At 31.9% G+C, this 17,487-nt stretch overlaps 2 protein-coding genes across 3 annotated transcripts in view; one reads left to right on the top strand and one right to left on the bottom strand.

Moving 5' to 3' along the window:
* Nucleotides 1-2,753: 2,753 nt before the first annotated feature.
* LOC113521429 (anamorsin homolog) lies at nucleotides 2,754-9,603 on the top strand. Its single transcript, XM_052898935.1, has 5 exons — nucleotides 2,754-3,134; nucleotides 3,990-4,219; nucleotides 4,812-4,974; nucleotides 7,716-7,822; nucleotides 9,408-9,603. Exons 1-5 carry the CDS (start codon nucleotides 2,990-2,992, stop codon nucleotides 9,510-9,512), a joined length of 750 nt encoding a protein of 249 aa, XP_052754895.1. The 5' UTR covers nucleotides 2,754-2,989; the 3' UTR covers nucleotides 9,513-9,603.
* A 1,542-nt stretch (nucleotides 9,604-11,145) lies between these two features.
* The window catches only part of LOC113521522 (ataxin-1-like), a 45,182-nt gene continuing 38,840 nt past the window's right edge, over nucleotides 11,146-17,487 (bottom strand). For both annotated transcript variants that reach the window (XM_026907067.3, XM_026907066.3), the window contains exons 3-4: nucleotides 16,975-17,208; nucleotides 11,146-16,536 (exon numbers count right to left, since the gene is read on the bottom strand). In XM_026907067.3, coding sequence (XP_026762868.2) covers nucleotides 16,228-16,536; nucleotides 16,975-17,208 — 543 coding nt within the window. In that variant the 3' untranslated portion in view covers nucleotides 11,146-16,227. The remainder of the gene's footprint in view (nucleotides 16,537-16,974; nucleotides 17,209-17,487) is intronic.

The raw sequence follows: 17,487 nt of genomic DNA, 5'->3' as shown, positions 1-17,487 counted from the left end.
GCTCATATCAATCTTTAGTTTTATCTCCTAATATTAAATATGATTTTGGGTTATCAAAAAATGATTCAGAATTGAATGCCAAATTTATGTTTATAACTGACATTGAATGGAATGAATGGCACTACATCTTTACTGATGCATCAAAACCAGACAATAGCGGTTGTGTAGGTGTGGGTGTGTTTCATTCACAATTTAATATCGTTCAAAAAATTAAACTTCCACCGGAATCTTCAGTTTTTACCGGGGAATGCTATGGTATTTTAAAAGCTGTAGAATATATACTTTTAATGAAATTACATAAGGCAATAGTTTTCACTGACTCTATGAGCTCTTTGCAAGCTCTAGCCAAATATCCGTTTAAATCAAAACCAGTTTATCCCATTATTTGTGACATAAGACAAAGTCTTTATCTTTGCATGTTGAGAGGGTATTCCGTTTCTTTTGCCTGGTTACCAGGACACAGTGGTATTAGCGGCAATGACAAAACTGACCTTATTGCAAGAGAGGCTGTAACTTGTGGTGATATGTATCCGTATCATAATTACTGTAGTGACCTAGCTTGTCTCCCAAAAATATATTTAAGGTATGCCTGGAAGGAATATTGGGAAAAAACAAGTACAATAAAAGGAAGATTTTATCGCCTTATACAACCCGATATTCCTTTCAAACCATGGTTTTGTAAATTAAAGCTTGGAAAGACCGCAACAACTATTATAACTCGTATGCGTCTAGGTCACGTATGCACACCTTCTCATTTATACATGCTTGGTATTGTACAAAGTTCGTCGTGTAATTGCGGTGCTGAAGTGGCGGACTTGAATCATATATTCTTCTCATGTTCTAAATTTGACCACACCTCCCTTTTTAATCATCTCCGATCCATCCGTGTTCCATTCCCAACTTCTATTCTTACTCTACTTTCTTCCAATGATCCTATTATCTATAAAATACTATCTTCATATATATATGATAACAATATTAAGATTTAGTTATATTACATGAATACATTTATAGTTGCATTAATTATAATTGCATTTCCTATATATTTATAAGTATATTCTCATATGTACAAGTATATCCTTCATATCCTATAAATATCCTAGACCTAATCCTTATCCTTTCTAAATTCGTTTGTGTTAGGTATTTTTATTACTATTATCGTTTCCCCGTTTTGTTCTTGGCAAAATACCCTAATATCGGGGTGAACGCCACAAAAGAAGAAAAAAAAAAAAAAATATCTGTCATGAGCGATTTAAAATCTTATCTATGTATGGATTTTAATATATCTTTAATATATGTTCTGAAATTTTATCTAGTATCTAAATTTGGGTTCATCGAGTTTATTAAAGAGAAAAAAGAGTCATCACTCACTTCTATATCACTTTTATCAGTTCAATATCTAAATATAAATAATAATATAAAAATAAAAAATATTGAAACCAATTCTGAGGTGCCATTTCTCTAAATCAGTCTTTTAACCTTTTGCCGTGTGATCCCGGCATAGAATGGGACACCCCTTCCTTTGGCTAAAGAAACTTAATGACTGATGAATGGGCAGTAGCGTCCTTCTTAAAATGTCACTAAAGTCTAACTATGTTTGTCAGCCCACTTGCCAAATGTGACAAATATTAACAAAACTCCCTTTATGGGGAAAGAAGATAATTTTCCATACTAAACTTATAATAATTATCACTAAAATGTATTAAAAATTTGGTTTGTATTTTTTTTAATGGATTATAATGGAATAGTACCACCCACCCACGCTATCGGTATACACCGGCGGGGCACCAGTGAAGAATAATAAGTGAGAATGAAGCAGGTCAGTTAGCCCATCGTGACAAATTTAACAAGAATTGTTCACGATGGTTTCCAGCGGGAACCACATGGAGGTCGACCTAATAAGGCATATTGCTCGGGGGAAAGGGATTGTTAGTAATGGAGTTTGACAGCCCAATTGCTAGCAATATGCCTTATTAGGTCGACCTCTACGTGGTTTCCCCTGGAAACCATCGTGAACAATTCTTGTTGAATTTGTCACGATGCGCTAACTGACCTACATCATCCGCACCTATCATCCTTCATTGGTGCCCCGCCGGTGTATACCGATAGCGCGAGTGGGGTTACCATTCCATTATCATCCATTAAAAAAAAAAAAATAAGGCATATTGCTAGCAATGGAGCTGTCAAACTCCAATGCTAACAATTCATGGTGGGGTTACCATTCCTGTCCTTTCTTCGGTGGGGTCATTAAAAAAAAGTGTATATTATATATAGTAGCTAATAAACACATACAAACATCGTATTTGGTATTGATTCTATATTAAACATGGGTGACTCAAAGATTTTTATTGCGTCAACTAAGTAACTCAGACGCATCCTATTGTGCTCATTAAGTTAACTCAAAACTGCACCGTGGCGCAGAGGGTAATGTGTATCGCTGTCTGTATTTTTTGACATTCGCCAAAATAAGCAAAGAAAAAACCTTCACTCTGATTTTGCTTTTAATTTTCTTTACATTCATTCTAATATTTTAAAGAATTTATATTCTTTTAAATGAGTACTCACAAGTTAAAAAAATAAGTTCGATTTTTATAACCTTTTCGCTTAATATGCTTTAAGCCGACTCATTTAAAAGAAGTGAGTCGACACATCCCTACTCTGGATATCTAGTCTATATATAGATACCATAACTATGTATTATATATATAAAGCAATCTCTTAATCGTATCTATCCTACCTATATAAAGGAATAAAAAATATTTTCACACAATTGTACTGTATTCGCTGAAGACATCATATGAAACGAATAAAAAATTTGCAAATTTTGTTCTAAAATTTCAAAAAGAGTGAATGTCGTGCATTGATGCGTTCACATCGCATTTTTCTCTTGTATTTATAATACATTTAATTACCTATCCATTATTTAATAATACACATTAAAATATTTGGAAATTTCGAAGTGAATATTAAAATATAATTTACATTAAAAATGAATAACGTATGTAATGGTGATAATGTTTTGATAATCTGGAAAAACAGTGATCAAAATGACTTAAATAGTTTAGTAAATAAAATTAAAAGTATTTCTGAAACTGGAATTATTGTTCTGGAAAACTCTGAAATGATCACAGAATGTAAGTATATTTTATTTTTTGTGTACAGTTGTTCTATAATTATGAGAATAATTGATTTCATGTTGTATTAATAAAAGTTATGAATGAATATTACATACAGTACATCCTTACCATATTACAAATGTGAAAGTAATTTTGTTTGTTACTTTATAGTGCTTTAACAACTTAACCAATCACTATGAAATATGGTATACATGTACTATACTGGACACAAGAAAACAATTTTCGTATAAATTTAGGTGAAACAAAAATGATAAATTTCAATAACTTTAAAAATATTTTAATTAATATAGATATAAATGGATAAATAAAAAAAAAGTGAATTGTGTGGTTATTATTAACAAGAAATTCTATGTTGATTTTGAAAGAACAATTAGAAAAGGTTTATTCAAAAATTAAAAGATTTCCTTTGGCACTCTACAAATTAAATAGTCAATCAAAATGGTAAATAATATCAAAACAATACAGCATATTTTCCGTATATTGAATCTGTGATTAGATATGGATGACTGCTCTGGAGCAATGCTGTTGATACATATATTAAAAAAATTTTAGTTGTGCATAAAAGCTGTAATTACTGTAATTAATATTGCATCTGAAAGTGCCTTAAGAAACTTTATTGAAAGCATTTATCAGCCTATTTAAAGCAAATCAATTTATTATTTTTATATAGAATGAAAAAGAATGTAGGCTACTTTTTCTTCCTTATGAAGTCCCAGTTAATAATTATTTCAGAATATTACAACATTAACATTAATTCACACTAGTTGAAGAATAATTGTTTGACTTTAACACCCCCAACATTTATAGTATTTAATATTTTATTTATATAATGTATCATATATTTTTTTCTAGCTTCTCGAACACCGTCTTCATTTAACATTGTAATATCGAATTGGCTAGCACCACAATCTATGATTCATAATGATAATCTGCTTGCAATAATTGTAAAACTGCTGAAACCAAGTGGCAAACTTATATTAAAGGATACAATAGATCTAACTAGTACTCTCAAGTTGAATGGTTTTGTGAATGTCCTTAAAGAATCTGATAATGTCTATGTAGCTGAAAAACCTAAATTTGAGGTAAGATTACTATTCTAGCTTAACAACATGAAAAAGAATATTCTGTTTTTAAATTATTTTAATTTAACACACAGCATATTGCTATTTTTTAATAATATGTATTGTGATATGTATTATATTATAATTAAGTCTTCCTTATCTTATATGTGTATAAATTACTTTCATACTTAAGTAACTAGTCAGGCAACCCTTTAGTTAAATATGAGTAAAGAAATTATTCATTAAGATATTCTTTGAGACTGTACATTGATTTATTTTAACCTGCACTAGCACATTATCATAGTCAAAAAAAGGTTCTGTAAAAATGAGGTTATGTTGATGTACTATTTAAAAACTAAATAGAATAATCATATTATGTTAAATAGATAACTTATAATAAAGAGTTACATTATATACTATCTAAAGGAGTAGTTGAAACTGATGTGTATGCAATAAATCAGTTTTAAAGATTTCCTTCATTTAGTTTTTTTTTGTACAGTATGAGACTAGTGAGATAAGTTAGTAAAAATAGATTAAAAGAGATATGTGTATAAGGGTAGAAGACTAATATCTAATAATATTTAAACTGTATTAAAACATTATAACTTGGCAGGTTGGATCAAAAGCATCACTTAAGCTTGGAAACAAAGCAGCAGTTTGGAAATTGGAGGATACAGTTGAGGCAGCTTGGACGGGAGGCAATGATGATGATATAATTGATTCTGATCAGTTGTTGGATGAAAATGATCTGAAAAAACCTGAGCAGTCATTAAGAGGTTAGTTAACTTTTTATTAATAAACTGTTTTAATTGTCTAAATTTAAATAGAATAAATAAATATTATCATAGGACAAGGCATGAGTAGAGTTGATTAAATATCAAGTAATAAATAAAATACAAATCTAGTCTAGATGGTAAACTATATATATATATATATATATATATATATATATATATATATATATATATATATATATATATATATATATATATAATTTTTAGTACTAGTTTTTGATCTCTGATGTTCTGATGTGATTTAGAGTTTTTACATTTTTATTTTATATATCAATATATTATATAGGACAAACATGCTAAGAAGGTATTTTGAAATGAAAAAAAAAAAAATGTTCAGTTTTCGAATAATAAGTGGGTTCTGTAAAATTATTTAATTAAAATTATTTAACTGAAGGTCTATATCAACACCTATTTATTTTATAATAATTGTTTAGAAGTTTGCTTCATTTACATTGGTTATAAATATATAATATATACTTTTTACCAATTTCTACTTAAAAATTATTAATAATAGTAATATATGATATTGAAATAAGAAATAAATAAATTTTGCACAGGAATGTGTATTGTTTATTTTCATATTATTTAATATATTTTATCAAACCGCAATAATCTGAAAGTAATCATGATAAAGAAAACACGAAGTTTTGTGTTTCAACAGCTGGCATTGATAAAACACGCTTAGTTGAGGTTTTGTGTTCCCAGTGTTGGCTGAAACGGTTTTGTTAAGTCAGTGTCACCTTGCTTCACTATTATTCAATATAGGTAGTCATTTTACATTGACAATTGTACACAGAACGTAGATTTTATAGGGAGTCGTACATTTTATAAGTTATTATATCTATTAGTTACGTAAGGTATTTTTTAATCGATGAAAATAGAGTGATAGCCCCCCCCCCCCCCCCACCTTTGTGCTCATAATGGTTTATGCTGGCGGGGTACCAGTACTGTGACAGTCAAATCAATTGTCATCAGTTAAAATGTTTTTTAATTCTAAAATATCTATAACCCATATTTTTTAGTAGCCTAATAAACATAGGTATCTACTAAATTTTAACGAAATCAAAGGGCCTATCATGAAATGTTTTCCGAAATTTCGGGGTTGAAGGAAGTACAATTTTGATGTTAAAATTACATACCGTTTAAAAATATTTAAATATTGTTTCTTTGGACTTTTATGATAAGATTTATGACGAACGAACTATTTAGCTTCATTTACTGGACCGATTTTGGCATGAACAAAAACACGAAATTGAATCCGATAATTCGGAATTTCATTTCATGGTAGACCCCTTGTATGTCAGGTAATTCAGTTGTATGGTATGTGATTAGATAAGTATATCGTTATGCAGTTTACATGTGTAGCAGGTTTTATAGCTAATAAATCCATCACATTTATTAGGTATAAAACATTCTGACCCGCTAAGGTTTTGGGTCATACATGTTATCGTTAGATAACCCGATAGATAATCTTTTCCCATTGAACATTCTTTGATATATATTAAAATTGAACTTGGAATTGTTATGGTGACGTCAAGTCAGCATGTAAACATGTGCTTATTAAGGCATTAGCTATGTCTGTGACTTTGTCCGCACAGTATTTAGACGAGATAAATTTTACTTAATGCTAATTCCATCCAGGGAATCTTCAAATAAAATTTTATAGTTAACAAGGAATCAATCAGTATATTATGATTTTATTTATCGATCCTAACACTGATTCATACATATTTTTTTTAATCTATTCACCGCTATTTACTCTGTCTGTTTAGCGTAATGGTTGACTGGAAGAGAATGCCATCAGGCATTATGTCTGACCTGTAGATATATTTTAGTATGTGCAAAAGTATAAATAAATATTTTTTTAAGGTGCGCTAATACCTACTTATATACAAATTTAATCAGTTTCGACATATTTTCGTGATGACGTAAGAGACAAATAAATTAAAAAGAATACTGAATTAGATTCTATCGCTTAGTTCTAGTTTGCCTAAAAAATGTCAGTGTAATGGATACAATTCAGTTTTTAGTGTTTTTTTTATACTATGATTTCCCATGTTAGTTTTTGTATTTTTTTTTCTTTACGAATCGGATAGAAAGTACTATAGGCTGTACATTTTTTGGCTTTATGAAGTCTTGCTTCTATGGTATTTTTCGTCAGATTTACTAAGCTTTCTAAGCCGTGGAACAAAATCAATTACTCAGTTAAGCACCATAAACGCAATACTAGTGTTATAGTGGGGTACCAATGAGGAATAATAGGTTATAAGGTTCTATGTTCTTATATTGAAACCTTACTAGAGGAAGACTGTACAAAAGTCGTTTGTTTGGGTACCTCTGTCCCATTCGTGTTTCAACCGTGAGTCAGTTGTGTTTGCATGGTTGTCTTTCAGTTTGAAGGGTGGGATAAGGCAATGAATTTACGGGGCACAGAGGCATAACAATTCCAGACTTACACCTCAGGAATTCCTTCCCCCAACGGACCGACACGTTATGCTCACGTGCTTGGCAAATCTGTCTGCATGACGGGACACAACTGTCAAATAAAATTTGGCCACAAACCATCGCTTCTTTACCTGGTAGAAGCTGGCAAAGTTGCACTTGCAAGATGTGGTTAGAGGACAATTGCTTTATAGCATACACTTTACTGCGGTCGTTTGCCAGTGTGCCATTCAGGTATTGGAAAACAGTTATTTTATAACCAATTCTATGAATGTTTTCAGTGTGTGCGACGACTGGGAAACGAAAAGCATGCGCAGACTGCTCATGTGGACTCGCCGAAGAGTTGCGCGGTGAAACCAAGCAAACTCCCAAGTCATCCTGTGGAAGTGTAAGTATCTTTTATTAACTGTTACTTCCCACTTTGTTCTTGCGTAATCCTCGTTCATTACTGTGGAAATTTCGAGAAATCTGTTATTAACAGCACATACATCATTCTTCTATGACGCTTTTCATAACTGAGTTCAATGAGCGATGGTCATTATTGCCTATCAGATGGGCCTTAGGTTTGTTAATAGTAAAAAAATATATTCTTACGTCAGACTTAGAAGTTGCAATTGTATGTGTATATTGCATATACATTTATGCAGACTATTTTGATACCAGCTAATTTCAGTTTAGAATTCCTTATATGGAAAGGGTTATTTTTTATTTAAGGTTTTTTAAAGTTAAGTAAGTTAAAATTTAAAAAATGTATGAAGCTTAGGCCCAATCAATTTATTCCAAAGTAATATATCACACAATATTTCTTTACTTTCTGATATAAGTTCCGAATCTAACATTGGCAAAATAAAATTACACATAGCAAAACGTCAAAGTTGCTTTGATTGCCATCATTAGACTAAAATTATACATCTAAATAATATTTTGCATCGAATTCCTTATTTAAATTTACGAAAAAAATTTTGTTCAATTAATAATTTAGTAAATTAATTCTACTTGTTCTTTTTTTTTAATCTTTGTAGTTTTCTACATTTTTAAGATGGTAACTAGGCTCGAAGTGAAAAATCTCCATTATGTCCAAAAAACATTTGTGAATTTTTAAAAATATAAAAATTAATCAATTTTAAAAATATTTTTCTAACTTCAAATAGATATTAACGTTAACAATTTTGTTTTACCCTGTATAAACATGTGCGGGAGGTAAGTGCTGATGATTTTCTAGGTTGTTATCGGCCTAGTTATGAACACATTCCCAAAAGCCAGTGAGAATGCTCATGAGGAGCCTACCACCGTATTGTTTAATGATGTTAATGGTGATGAGACTTGTTCTGAGTCCAGTGTTTGAACGTAGCATTCAATCTAACTTATATCAACAAATGACTATTATACATCGTTGAACATATTTTATTTTATGTACATAACTCGGTGATGCCCGCAACTTTGTCCGCGTAGTATTTGTTATTAATAATAATAAACTCTTTATTGCGCACAATAGAGATGTATACAAGGAGTATTTATACAGAATGTGCATATACAAAAGTCGGCCTTATCGCTAAAAGCAATCTCTTACAGACAACCTGTTTAGTATGTATCAATATATGTGCCTACCTATTTATTATGTCTGGTGTCTCTTTGCCTTAGGTCAAAATGACTTTACTTAAGTAGGTTGTGTACTAAGCTGTATAAGTTACTATAGTTTTTTTAACTATCCCACAGGAACACTTTAATTTTCCGTAATTAAAATTATTTGAAAGTTTGACCGGGAATGTAGGATGACACGATGCAAAATTTCATTTAAATCGGTCCATTAGTTTCGGAGATTAGCCCAAACAAACAGACAAACTAAAGATAAAAAATAATTGGATGTGTTCTATTTCATTTCCTCCTGACTCGGTTTTTAGCTTTTTTTTTCTATGAACAGAGATTTGACCTCTACAGTTTTATTATATGTCACAATTTCTTTTTTATTTCAGTGTTACCTGGGTGACGCATTCCGTTGCGCAACGTGCCCGTACCTAGGTATGCCGGCGTTCAAACCTGGAGAAAAAGTTATGCTGGATCTCAAGTCAGATATATGAATGCATTATACAGTGTACTAGGTTTTAACTTTTTTTATACTACGAGTAGTATTTCATGTTGTGATCATTTAAATATAACTACTTATACATACATATATTTTTTATTTATATAAAGAGTCAGTAGTCCTTTGAAAATATTGGAATTTTAGTTGTAAATAACTAAAAGATAGTATAGAATAAAACTCGTGCTATTTTATATTAACACCTTATAAGATTTTTCGTAAAAATGACCGTCCAATGCATGAACGTAGCATAATGTACTACATACTGACAGTCTGTCATAGTAATAACAAAAACCAGACAATAAATGTGGGCATATTACACTTCTGATTTTATATACAATTAAAGTAACAAAATTAGCAAAAATTCATGTGTTTGTTATAATTTTAATTTCAAGTGGGCATCCAGAACTTTATTTGGGTTAAATTATGTTTTTGTCCCAATTCTTATACAGAATATTTCTGATTTTTCTATAATGTTGCATTTAAAGAATTAAATGTTTTAAGTCTAATTACGTGAAAAATGTGAAATTTTGTATTTCTTGTTTATAATTTTTATATACAGGTACAAATACACTTAATTCTAATTATATTCACTTAAAACTAATTTCACTTCAAAGCGTAAAAACAATTAGAAATTGTTCATACTCCCACCAAATCAGCTTCACACTTTATTGTGTAAACAAGTGCTTTACTTGTGTATCTCGCTTTAACATATATATCGTCATAGTCGTAATTACTGATGGATCTATATATGTAATATTTGTCAGTTTCGTCAGTATTCTACGACTATGATGATATTATGTTTTTTTTTCTTTTTTTACAAGCTGTTATGTATGATTTGTACATTAACGGAAGTTGTATCTTATTATTCGATCATCCGAACCTGCTATCAGTTTTTATAGAAATAATATAGTAGTTACTTACCTAATTAAAATAATCGGTTTAATAATTTTCTCCTGATAACAAATAGACCAGAACAAACAAAACAAACATAAATTTTTAAGTTAGATCCCGGAACAAACATTGTATGACCAGCTATCGTCACCTTTTTACCAGCCTAATTTTTGCCATTCACCCTCATTTTTTGACTGCGTAACATTCTACTATTGTCTATGCATCCTGTTAATTTCTATCTCGTAGGTCTAGGTTTTGGATTGAACTCTTCAGTTTTCCCTTTACAATATAATATGGAAAATTTCGAAACACATGCCTACAAACATTTATTTATTTTTATGTAACTTAGAATGGCAAACAAGCTGACGGCCCATCTGATGGAAAGTGATAACCGTCGCCTATAGACATGAGCAGTACCATGGACATAACAGAGTATACTGTTTCACCCATGATATCTCCCATGCGTTGCCATACCTGAGGACTCGACATAATAACACGTTCCTCTGTACCCTGTAAATTCACTGTCATGCAAATACAACTACTTCACGGTAGAAATACGAATGAGACAGAGATATCAAAAAAACCAACGTTTGTACAAAGTCTCCCTCTAATATCATAGAAAAGTAAAATATATAAAAGAAGCAACATTTCGACTCAATAAATCAATCATCAACAACTCAATTGCTTTGCCCTAAAAAAGGCAAAACACTAATTTTCTAAAAATTATGGCCAGAAGCTTTCTTTAGATCTTAGTTGGTGGTATTTGATGCCTTTTGTATTGTATGAATATATCTGACATTCTGTATGTCCGAATGTCGTAATAAAACGTATTAGTTTCAAATGTCCACCCTAAAATGAAGAAGGTTTGTGAAAATAAAACAAATTTATAGCAAATATTCATTATACATATTTTCTCTTCTTTTTACAAACAGTTAACTTATTTTAACGTATCTTGATCTATAACATTTTCCATTTACAATTTAAATCTGAAATAGTACTCATTCCGCTATACAATAAAATATATATATTTTTGCCATATTTGTCATATAATTATATAACAATTTTATATTTATTTATCTATTAAATGACACAACATTTCCTGTTCTCTACATATTACTCTTATGAAAACAGTTTGGAGTGTGTAAAAATATTTAATATTTATATAAAAAAAAATCATAATGGAAATATAAACCAGCTTTCAGTACGTTATGTTTACTGAATCTGTCTGGGGTGAGATGAACGAAAAGATCATACATTCTTGTGTGTTAACACTAATGTTTTAAAGTTTAAACAGATAATCGAACTTAAACTAGTGAAAGACTAATATATATTGACAAAATCGTTATGAATGGCACAATCAGTGTCGACAATTTTTGTTAGTTGGTTGTATACGTATAGGACTAAAATTATAAACTGGAACCAATACTGGCCGTGTGTTGGCAACCACAATATTGATAATATATCTCTTGAATAATGTCGTTACCACAGATTTGAAGATAGATGACGCAAGTGGCTTAATTAAAAACGCAACTACTATTTGCCGCGATGTCATAAGCCATTTGTTGATAACAAACCCTTTTCCGCAATCAACACCTTAAAAATATCATCTTTAATGCTGTTAAAAAAATGTTTTTATTAGTGATAAACAATTTAGACCTACGCATTTTAATTTCACTTGATATTTTATTCCAAATGTTATGATGATTTTTTTTTCTGAGATATCGCAAAAGTTATATACCGTCCAACATAGAATTAGTAAATTATACATTAATCAAACCTATTACAAACCTATTCCAGATAAAGAACATCTATAATCTTGCTATGTAATTGAATCAAGTAGATTCTTTGAACTAGAGCAAAATCTATACGCAGAATACCTACACCCAATTGCGGCATCTATTTCAATTTGTCTGTGGTTATTACCTATAAATAGTTCATATGAAAGTCTTGTCGAACAAAACTTAGTAGACATTTGGAAATATATTTACACACTGCTTTATTATGGACTGAAATAAAAAATGTAAATATAAATACTATGTAATTATATAAATATAATTACTATGTTTTTAATACAGGTAAATATGATATCATTAATCGGTTTTATTTTGGGGTGTATATAATAAACAGTTTTATTGTTTCCGGAATAAATAAGAAATGACTAAACTCAACAGACTGACACAAGTACCAGCGCCATAAAGATGGAAGGTTAGAGCCTATTCACATGCAATTCGACATCGTTTCAACGTACATGATTGATAGTTCAATGTTCTTAAAAATATTTACATGTGTGGTTAAAACTAGAACTAGTCTAGACCGACATATGACTGGAATGTTTTGAGTTGGTTTTCAGAAAAAGTTCGTAATACTTCTATAACGTATTTAATGTCGACTATAACGATTTTGACCGATCAATGAAAGAAGGTTGATGAACCCTTCTTTGCATAATGGTGGAAATTTCCATCATAACATTGAATGCCCAAAAATTATATAAAAGAACAATTTCACTTTAAATTGATTGTGTCTAGACACCTTTTTAATGTCCATTGCAGAAAAAAACCATAGCTGTCAAATTTATTTTAATTTTACCTTTAATTTTGAACATGAATTATATCACCGTGATTTATTTCACCAATAAAAAAAATTATGCAAAGAAGGGTTAAGATATATGTCTGAATATTTGGCATAACATAAAATATAAATATTTTAAGAAATGTCATAGTTTTTTTTTTCTTTTTTATGATAGTGTGTGGTTAAATTAGATTTAATTGCTCGAGTAGGTACTGTAAGTTACATAACGACAGTGTGAATCAAATATGACGACCCTAAAAAAACTTTTTGGACAGTCAGGTTCTTTTTTGTTGTTTGTCACATCCACATTTTAAGTCGAGTCAACATTTACAAGTGAATAGGCTCATGTAAATTGATAGATATTCGAAAGTGCTCTTCTAAATCGGTATAAGAATGCATTAGAGTTTTTAGTTTAGATATATTTTTTTTTAAATGATACAAATATTTGATAGGTTACAAATAAAATAAAATTATTATGTCAGTCTCTTGCGTCTAAATAATATTATTTACAATTAACTCACAGTAACAATTATGATTATAATAAATCGTAACTTTAATAAAGGTCATGCTGAAACTCATTTACATCTACACAAATTTAAGTCCAATGTAAAATGTACAAAATTACACAAGATGACATTTGTCTACGTTAAAGTGTATGTATAATTGACTCGCTAACATACAGTAGGAGACGTGGAAGAACAACGATTATGCCAATATTTGGCCAATAGCTAAGTATTATTGTATGGGTAAACGTGACGTGGCGCCACGCTTGCTAATATTGTTTATTTAATAACATCTACCATGATTGTGCCAGAAGTATTTTCGTAGAAACAAAGCTATTTATAGCACCTTTCACTGAAATAAATTAATACTTTCTGAATGTGGATTTAGGAAATAATACTTTTTTGTAACGAATTTTGTACTAAATGATGATCCAGCGACGGATCGGAAGCGGAGCCGAGCCAGATGTGCCACGGCACGAGCGCGCGCCCATTTTCATAATAAATGCTCTTATTCTCATAAATTTAAGTAATATCTTCAATGAAACTACTATCCCACAACATTCAGTAAAGCGTCCCAGTCTTTTTAAAAGTTTATTTTCATCAAATTGAGATCTTGTTTAGACTTGTTTGCGACCGGCTCGCGCGAGGCGGACCTCGCCGCGGCGAGACACTAGTCTTAAAGTTTGTGAGGTAGGCATAGTCATGATCTAATGAAAGCGCCTTGTTAGAAAATACCGATTAATAAAATGAGATCTTTCATTATAATTACAAATAAAATATAAAGACGATAAAACTAGAATTACATACAACATAATATTATTAAATGTACAACGCCTCCCGTCCTCGGCGAGGCGTTTCCCGTGGTAGTCAATTAATATTGAACGTACCAATATAAGCTCGAAACAAGTTGCGGTACAATGAAACTAACATTTATCAAACTCAACGATCCATTCCCTTTTTGTTACGTTTCTTAACGGGCAAACTCCGCGATATTTGGCAAATTCACTAAAATATTACTCGTTTGCTGCGGACTATGGCAAATTTTCTATAAATATTATATTATTCAAAAGTGGCATAGTCACGGTTAATAATGAATTTTTCACTATAGCAACCGATTTTGCGACCTTCTACCTTAATTACACTATATAACATTACAGTGTTCCATGACTTATAATAACTGCTACAAATGAATGCAATCGTCATAATACATTGTGAAAAAATAATTTTGACAAGATTATCAGGCAAACCCAAATTAAAAGCTTAGTTACTTATCAATAACATACAAAAAATTATTTGATTTTTGATATGGCCATGCATTAGTCGTTACTTCACATAACGATATATGTATATTAATCACAGACGCTACTTGTTTACATTTGTTTTAAGTATTAGATTTCTCAGCGATTTATTTTTGAGTATACAACATTATTCTTAGCAATAACTCACTTATCCTAAAACATATACATTTCCTTTATTCAATCAATACCTCATACCACTCTGATCAATAACTACAAAATATCACAGACTGTGTGTTTATTATGTATACATCTTCTCATAGAAAAGTTATGTGTATCACACATGGACGTCAAAAACCAATAGAGATGACATCTAATAACCATGAATATTACATATATTATTTTACAATATATATCAATTATCAACATTAATATTATTTAGGTATATACGATTATATTATTTGTCAGAAGAATTTGCCACTGTTACTCAGCGAAGTATCTATCACTTGTGTCTACAACTACCATGAAGGAAACCTACTGGGAATCGTAGGAATGCCCTTGCGTTGTATCCCGAGGGTAAACCGACGCCACGTCGGCGGATATGTTTGCAGTCACAACCATTGTAGGATAATGGAACTTTGACTTGACTGCTTGCAAGAAACTTATAAAACCGGACTACACGAAGGACGAGAATCAGTCAAGAGTTAAGCACACGTCAGCCCATTACTACTAACTACTACTAACATTCATTGTACCTTTGTCTAAAGTATGCGGAGCCGTTTCATATCTGACAATTTAAATCTCAATGGTTATCACAATATCTAACCTACTATAAGATCTGGTAGAAACTTACACATTGATATTTTGTGCTCAATTGATAATTAGTTACTCCATTTAGAAAATACTTTATAGTATTTTTGAATGCACAAACTGTCTGTGCATTCCATTAACATTCGTGTGTCCATAACATACGACTAACATGCTATGGTACTAATCGGCATGCCGATGGGACGTAGCACATTTAGCGATAACAACGATGCTACTTTTGTGACACATTAATTTAGTCATGGAGTGTAGTAACGTTAAACTTTGACCTAAGTTACATACATATTTACAAACATCGTACACGAACGCGTACAGAAGCACCCGACAGTAAAAAGCACCTAGAGTTCCCGAATAGAATATCATAAGCGTACGATTGTGGACTGCCGATCGCTGCAGAATCTGGTAACGACCCCGCGCTCTCGGGCGACACACGGGGTCAGTGACTCACTGGGATACGTTAAACATCAATCTACATTTGTTTTTAATCAAGTATTTTACATTTAAATGGTGACATTACCCATTTACCGACATTTCGGATGGCCTGTCACAAACGCTTCCAGGAAATATTGAAACTAAAATATCAAAGTTCGTAACGAAAGTTTTTGCAACGAAGGCGATCACATCACATTCAAGATAGTTCTCCTCCAAACTTACACATAAAAGTAGCGACAACGGGTTACGGTCACGTTCAACGTTTCTTAAGTGGCGGACGGTCGTCCTCGCAGACGTCGGACGCAGACCACCGTCTTTTGCGGGCGTCTTCTTTGACGCTGAGGTTTTCGGGGTGCGTCTGCGGGGGAGCGGGACTGGGAAGCGCCGGCGCCGGGGCGGGCGCGGTGGGCGCGTGCTTACGTGGCACCAGCGATACGCACACGTCGCCCACTTGCAACCTCTGCACGCGCAGACCGTACCGCGCCAGTGTACGCTCCGGCTTGTACGACGACCACCCTCGACCGTAAACGAAGAACGGATGCTCCGCGGTATATTCTAATTCCACCTAGAATTTGAAAGCATTTCTCTATGAACAGGTGTATTTTCATTCAAGATGTTTTTATGATATAATACTTGAAGGAGTCATTTATTCATAACGATGTGTTATTAACGATATTAGTGAAATATTAGATCAGTTTCAGTAATTTACATGCTGACTTAGTTTTCTTTGAAAACAAGTTTTCTATACAATACGTAAATAGAAATTGTTTTATTTCAATAATATCTTTTTTTTATACGTTTCATATTGGTTTATACAGTTTTTATGTAATATTGAACTTTTATCTCCCACATTTGCTTAGATTTTAATTTAAAAACATGATTACATTCGAAATTATTAAGTCCCCGCTATACACTCGACAAGCTGTACCTTCTATCTATCACACAAACATGCCCATTTTCATAGACAAAAAAAAAAGATAAATGTCAACTTAAGTACACACACCTGTGACCGATTCCTGTCGTATACGAGCGTAAGGGCTAACTTGTCTCCCCGCTCGTCAAGACGTAACACAGTGCACTGTGTAACAGACAAATCGCCGTTCCTCTCTGCGCTTGTCATGAAGTCTTCTACGCGCATCTCCTCGACCCGTCGCAATGAACCGTCCTCCAGCCGAATGAGCGCTCCTCGACAGAAATGCGAAGCAGAAGTACCACGTTCTGGCGACATCGGCGGCTCCTGGAATATTTTATATAGACTATTCATATTCCAAAGTTCTATTGTTTACTCCCGTGTTGGTCCCATATGAATTTTGTAACGATTGGAGTCATATAGTTTCGCGGAAGAAAATTCTGCTTGTGTTTAACTGTTTTTTTTTTTATACCACCAAGGTTGCAAATAACCATACAGCTCACAGGTGAGCTGATGGTATGCAGTTTCTATGGCTTATGAACGCCTGCTATATCAGGGGCATTACACGCGCGTTGCCTACCTTGAAGAAACCTCTTAAATCCTTTT

This window comes from Galleria mellonella, unplaced genomic scaffold (genome assembly GCF_026898425.1).
Source record: "Galleria mellonella isolate WM207_F2 unplaced genomic scaffold, CSIRO_AGI_GalMel_v1 utg55, whole genome shotgun sequence".
Lineage (NCBI taxonomy): Eukaryota > Metazoa > Arthropoda > Insecta > Lepidoptera > Pyralidae > Galleria > Galleria mellonella.
This window is presented reverse-complemented; position numbering and strand designations above follow the sequence as displayed.